We start from the raw sequence: 6,103 nt of genomic DNA on the forward strand, positions 1-6,103 counted from the left end.
AGCTTTGAGCGCTGAGATAATCTTAAGAGACTTACAGGGTTGGAACCCCTGATACACTGAATCAGGATGATGAGAATCATCAAAAATGACTCGCCGTGAGTGACAATTAATGGTTACATGATGTCGAGATAACCAATCCATCCCGAGGATAACATCAAAATCACGCATTTGCATGGGTAAAAGATCCGCTTTACGCTCAATAGAATTGATACGAATAGGGCAATCTTTGTATATATGGGAAATTATGATCGAGTTACCCATAGGAGTGGATATGGAAAGAGTGTGTTCTAACGGAGAAGGTTCAATCAGAAGGTGTTTAGTGAACAAGTTAGATATTATAGAATGGGTTTCTCCCGTGTCAAATAACACACATATATCATATTCACCAAGTTGAAGAGTTCCAAAAACAGTACTTGGGGCACTAGCAGCGTCAGTAGCAGTAAGCGTAAAAACTCTTCCTCTATTAATTGGCGGTGCAACATTTCCTCCGGTGGTATTCTTGGTATTTGGCATCGAGAAATTTTTAATTTCATGTCCAGTCTGGCCACATGTAAAACATGCTCCCATAGATTGGCGACAAGCACCCCAATGTTTCTTTCCACAAGTGTTGCATGAAGGCATAGTAGTCTGGTTGGGGTTTCCTTGTTGATTCAGTGGTTGTGCTCTAGCTGGTCCTTGATATAGCTGAATTTGATTTTGGGTTGGTCTTGGATTTAAGGGTCTAGGCTGCAAGGGTTTAATCTGATTATCGGGACCTCTCTTTGCCTGAATTCTGCGATCCTGATAATGTGGTGTAGATGATTGTTGGCCAGTATTCTGGATGCATAGCCCGTCCCTATCCCTCTTCTTGCTTTCCCCTGCTCGAGATAGGAATTCTTTCCTCTAGAATTCAAAAGTCTTGATTGTGTATGCAACCTCTGTAAGATCTTTGAACTTCATGAACATGATCGACTTTCGAATTCGATCACACACTGCCCATTTACACTTTTCTGCTTGAATTTTTGGTGTTCCTGCTGCATCCCCAACGATACTAGCCAACCTCGCAAAGCGAACAATAAACTCTGATGCTGGTTCATCATTCCCCTGCCGAATAACAGCGTACTCCCTGACATAGGCCTCACTATCAGCTGTGGATAAATACTTCTCATAGAAGATTCTACGAAAATCCACCCAAGGAAGGGTAGCCGCATAAGCGTCTCCACCTTTAGCCTGCTTGTGTCCTTCCCACCATGCCTGTACATCATCCTCTAATTTGTAGGCGGCTAATCTGACTTTATACTGATCCTCAACTCCCAACACTTCATAGATTTTCTCAATATGAGCTATCCAATTCCTGGCTTTGATTGGAGTAGTTGCGTGACTAAAGGATATTCGCTTTTGCTTTTGAAACCTCTACAACCATACGTGAATTCCCTCAGCGGTGTTATTACTTGCGTTATCATCTATTACAGCCCCAGAATTAGTATTTTGGTTAGCATGCCCTTCAGAACGAGTTTTTTGAATAACTGCCTCCACTTTTTGAGCAACTAGATTAGGAAGTAACCCGGCCAAATCTTGGTTAATAGCTGTAACTATGTTCGGATCAACGGGAGTCTCGTTCGAAGCAGAGTCGGTGTTCAAACGGTTTGCTCTGCCGGTGGTTCTACGGGTTTGACGACGAGGAGGCATCTAAAAAAATGATACGAGGATTAGAATTTAAGGATGATTGCGAGTAAAAGGATATTTAATTTGACGGAATCCTAACCCAGACGTCTACCCAATCCTCACATTACCTAATTACTAGTGTTCAAGTTTTCTACAGGAAAGAGCCTATGCTCTGATACCATAACTGTAACACCCCACCCCACAGAGGCGTGACGTGTCACAAATTATTAGTGCACGGTTTTGCGTCTCGAGTCTTTGTATTTATCTTTAACATATTTGTCGTTTTGATTAATGTTATAAAATATTAAGTTATATTGTAGTTCGTTAATGTATTAGACTAGTTCGCTAAGGATGTTTAGCGAACTAGACTTAAGTTAGTTTCCTCCTGATTCGTTAAAGTTATTTATGTTTATGTATGTAACGACGTAGTGTCTAGTTCGCTAGGGAATGTTAGCGAACTATACCTATCTTCTACATATAGTGAACTCTGTTCACAAAGTAATTTAAGTTTTGAGATTTAATTAACAAACCTCTGTTCGATCTCTCTCAATCTTCATATTAATATTATTAACATACACATACTAATACTGATAATATATATACTATAACATATAATCAAATTTAACTATGAGCTAGATCCGTATTTAGGATTAACTATATTTACACAGATCTGAGATCTGGTTGGTGATTAAGAATTGATCCAGGAACAAACAAGTGGTATCAGAGCTTTCGGTGCTCTTGATTACGCTTGATTTGACTGATTATAGATATTATTAAGTTGTTTTTGATTTAAATTGAAATTCAGTTTTAATTTGTTTCAATTTGAGTTGGAATTGGTTGAATTATGGAGTGTTTGGATTAGGTTGGTGATTGTTAAGGTATTAGTAAGGTTCGGATAATTGGAATTGGATATTGGTTGAGTTTTGGATTGGTTTTGTTTGGATCTGAATTTGGCCGAGAAACAGTGTATGATTTTTGGTCAAATTGGTTATGGTTGTTTGTGATTTGAGTTACGAGTACTGTTGATTTGGATTCGCGATTGATTTACAAGTAATTTGGTAGTTTATTCGTGTGATTTGGTTACGAATTGAGATAGTATTACAGATCTATTTTTCTGGGTTCATGTTCTTTATTTCCAGATTTCTGAAAATCTTCCTTGAAGATTTGAAGATATGAATATTCAGTCTGATTCGTTATATGAACTTGATTCGTTAACATATTTCATCAATTCGCTAAAGGTTATCATTGCGTTTCATCAGTTCGCTACTTCATCCGATTCATGTCTAACAGATTCGTGTGACACGTGGTTACCTTGGGATTTGTGTTATAACAACCTTTGCCCGTGGCATTAGGTGTCAAAGTTTGTTACAAACGGTTGTAACAAACTGATTCACTATAGGTTGATTCGCTATCAACTGTAGCTTATTTGTTATCTAATTCGTTACAGGAAACCTTCTAGTTCGCTAAGCTTGCACTTCGTGATTAGATTAGTCAATTCGTTAGTTTTGACTGATTCGTTGACTTATTCGTTGACTGATTCGTTGACCATCTGGTTCGTGGTCTGAGTTGATTCCTTAATCTTCTAATTTGTTAATCATCTGATTTGCTAAAATCATTTCTTGTTCGTTAACATTAATCCTTACTTCGTTAAGGTTTGGTTCGTTGATTACTGTTCAAAATTCACTATAACCGTTTACAGTTCATTACATTGTTTACAGATTCGTTACCTAAGTTTAATTTTAATCCTTAAAGTTTCAAACTTTACAAAAATGGCTGGTATGTATGCACTAGCTTCTCAAAACATGTTGATGCAACAAATGTTACAACTAGATACCGAGATAGGTTCACACTCGAAATCTCCTAGGTTGATGAAATTTAGCAATTTTGCTAAATGGGAACCTCGTTTTCGTGCTCTTTTGGGTTCTGTTCACCCAGATTGCTCTTATTGCCTAGATGAGGTATATATGGCACCAATGATTGGTGATGACACTACTGGTTTTACTCCCAAAGCTATTTCTCAATATTCACAAGAAGAGAAGAAAACATTAGAGATCGAGATAAAGGTTTATTCTACTCTTACTATGGCATTACCCGAAAATATCTTTCATCAAGTGGGTAACATAAAGAGATGTGCTTCTTTATTTCAACATCTTCGTATGAGAAGTATGGGAAATACAGCTGAGAGTAAGAAAGTGATGCTTAAGTTTCAATTTCGGAACTTTAATTTGTTGAAAGGAGAAATAGTTGAAGAAATGACTACTAGGTTCAATCACTTAATTGCTGAGATGGACAAAATGAAACTAGAAATTTCTGAGACTGATAAAATTGACACTATTAAGAGTGTGCTACCAAGTTCTTACTCAACATTTCTAATGGTTTTGAAAGAGAATGATTATTTCTTGAATGAAGACTTGACTGCTATGGAATTCTTACAAAATATTAAGGCAAGAGAATACGATCTTAAATGTCAGAAATCTTCCAAGGAAAGTCAAGATCCTGCATTCTATGGTGGTAGTATGCCTCTAAGTTCAACTCTCTCTCCAATAACTGCATTTCTTACCCAAGCTGCAAGTGAAAAAGAATAAACTATCTTTAATGATCCAAAAGCATGTTTTTACACTGCTGGTAATTATGGATCATCTGGTGGTTCTGGAAGTTCAACTACTACTAATCCATTTGCTTCATCACCTAGTGTTAATATGAAGGAAGCTGAACAAAATTTTGCTTTTCTAACAGCCTTTATGTCTTCATATGAAAACTTGGTTAGTAGTAAGATTGCCACAAGTGATCTAACTGATGAGGATTATGATCAGATTGATCCAGATGATTTGGAAATCATGGATTTAAAGTGGAACATGGCTATGATTGTCAGTAAAGTTAAAAGGTTCATACAGAGGAATGGAAAAGATCTTCTGGACTTAACAAGAAATTGGGATTTGACAAGTTAAAAATGAAGTGCTATAATTGTCAAGAGTTTGGACATTTTGCAAAGGAGTGTGACAAACCGAAGAAAGAGTATACTGGTCCTCGTGGTCAACATCAAAATTCTTCTACACTACGAGGTAGTGATGCTAAAAAGAAACCATCTACTTCTAGGTCACAGGCAATGTTTGTTGATGGAAATGATTGGTAACAACGACTGTTGTGTAATGATACTCAAGCTAATTTGGCTATGTTTGGGCTAAAGAAAGATTTTCAAGATGCAAGTGAAAGTGAGATGTCTTCTGACAACGATTCTGGATCTTATTCTGAAGATCAATGAGGTTATTCATTCTATATCTGCTACTTCATCTGTTAAAGTATCATGTGTTGTCTGTGATTCTAACAAACCTAAGTTAGAAGCTTTGAAAACTCATAATGATAATCTAGTAAGAGAAATGGCTTCTCTGAAGGATACCTATCGACAATATCTTGAATCTCAAATGCGATCTCGAGAAAATATTGAAGCATTGTCGACAAGTAACCACGATCTCAAGGCTGAGTTATCTGTGAAAATGACAATTAATGACCAAAAGTTTCAAGAAATCTTGAAACATCGTTCAAAGATAACCGAGCTTGAGAATGAGGTTCTTGAGTTGAAGAACAAATTGTGTAAATTTAGAAATTCTTCTTTTCTGTTAAATGAAATTATTGAAGTGTCTGGAAAACTTAAGGATTCAAAGAAAGGCATTGGTTTTGCTGAAATTCCGCCACCTTTTCACAATGATTATAAAATTAATCCTTTTGCCAGAAAAGAAAAGGATTTGATTGAAAAAGAATCTGTGATTTCTGAAAAATCTAAAACGGTTAAAACAGAAATTGTTAAAACCAAGTTGCTCCTCAAAAACCTCATGTTGAAAGCAACAAAATCTTTGTTGAGAATGTTGACAAAGTGATTATCGAAGACGTATTTGAACCTGAGGTAATACACAAGAATAAGAACATCCCAAGTTCTAATCAAATTCTTTGCGAGCCTCAAGAATTTGAGGAAGCTGTGTATGGTTCAGTCAAGTCTCAAGTGAAAAAGGAAGAAACTGTGAAAACCAAACCAATGAAGGCAAAGAAGTCAGATAAACCAAAGATTTCTGATGAGGACTTGATGCATTTCATTAATCCTCCTAATTCTATGCCATCATCTGCTAGAGTTTTCAAGTTGAAAGGAATTGACACAATGTTTACTGAAAAAGACATTCCAATTTGTATCATCAAACCAGAACTAATTGAGAGTGTATTTCACAATGAAACGTCACAGATTCAAGACCTTGAACGTCTGTATGCTCAAGCAAAAACATCAACTTTTTCTGATCCATTGACTAAAGCCAAGCAAGTTTTATCACATGCTAAAAGGATTAACTTTGTAAAGTCAACTGGCACAAATACTCTGAAAAGTTTTTCAAATAGCTCTAATTTAGATTTTTACTTGTATAAGAAGTCTGAGTTATCTGATGAGTTTGCTAAGAGCATGACTAAAAATGTGAGC

At 36.4% G+C, this 6,103-nt stretch overlaps 1 protein-coding gene across 1 annotated transcript; it reads right to left on the minus strand.

Annotated features, from left to right (window-relative positions):
• Positions 1–882: 882 nt before the first annotated feature.
• Positions 883–1,668, minus strand: LOC143542935 (uncharacterized). The gene is made up of 2 exons (XM_077035391.1): positions 1,450–1,668; positions 883–1,392 (listed from the first exon to the last, which is right to left on the minus strand). The coding sequence occupies exons 1-2, from the start codon at positions 1,666–1,668 to the stop codon at positions 883–885; spliced, it is 729 nt and encodes a 242-aa protein (XP_076891506.1).
• Positions 1,669–6,103: the final 4,435 nt, after the last annotated feature.

This window comes from Bidens hawaiensis, unplaced genomic scaffold (genome assembly GCF_021521415.1).
Source record: "Bidens hawaiensis isolate Kalapana, Puna unplaced genomic scaffold, B.hawaiensis_p1.1 tig00013005_1, whole genome shotgun sequence".
Classification (NCBI taxonomy): Eukaryota; Viridiplantae; Streptophyta; class Magnoliopsida; order Asterales; family Asteraceae; genus Bidens; species Bidens hawaiensis.

Bases quoted from the DNA above. Each gene is read 5' to 3' on its own strand.
- LOC143542935 (XM_077035391.1), bottom strand. From the start codon at position 1,668: ATGCCTCCTCGTCGTCAAACCCGTAGAACCACCGGCAGAGCAAACCGT. The intron at 1,393-1,449 runs GTAATAGATGAT...GTATGGTTGTAG, and splicing joins AAAATACTAATTCTGGGGCT to AGGTTTCAAAAGCAAAAGCG.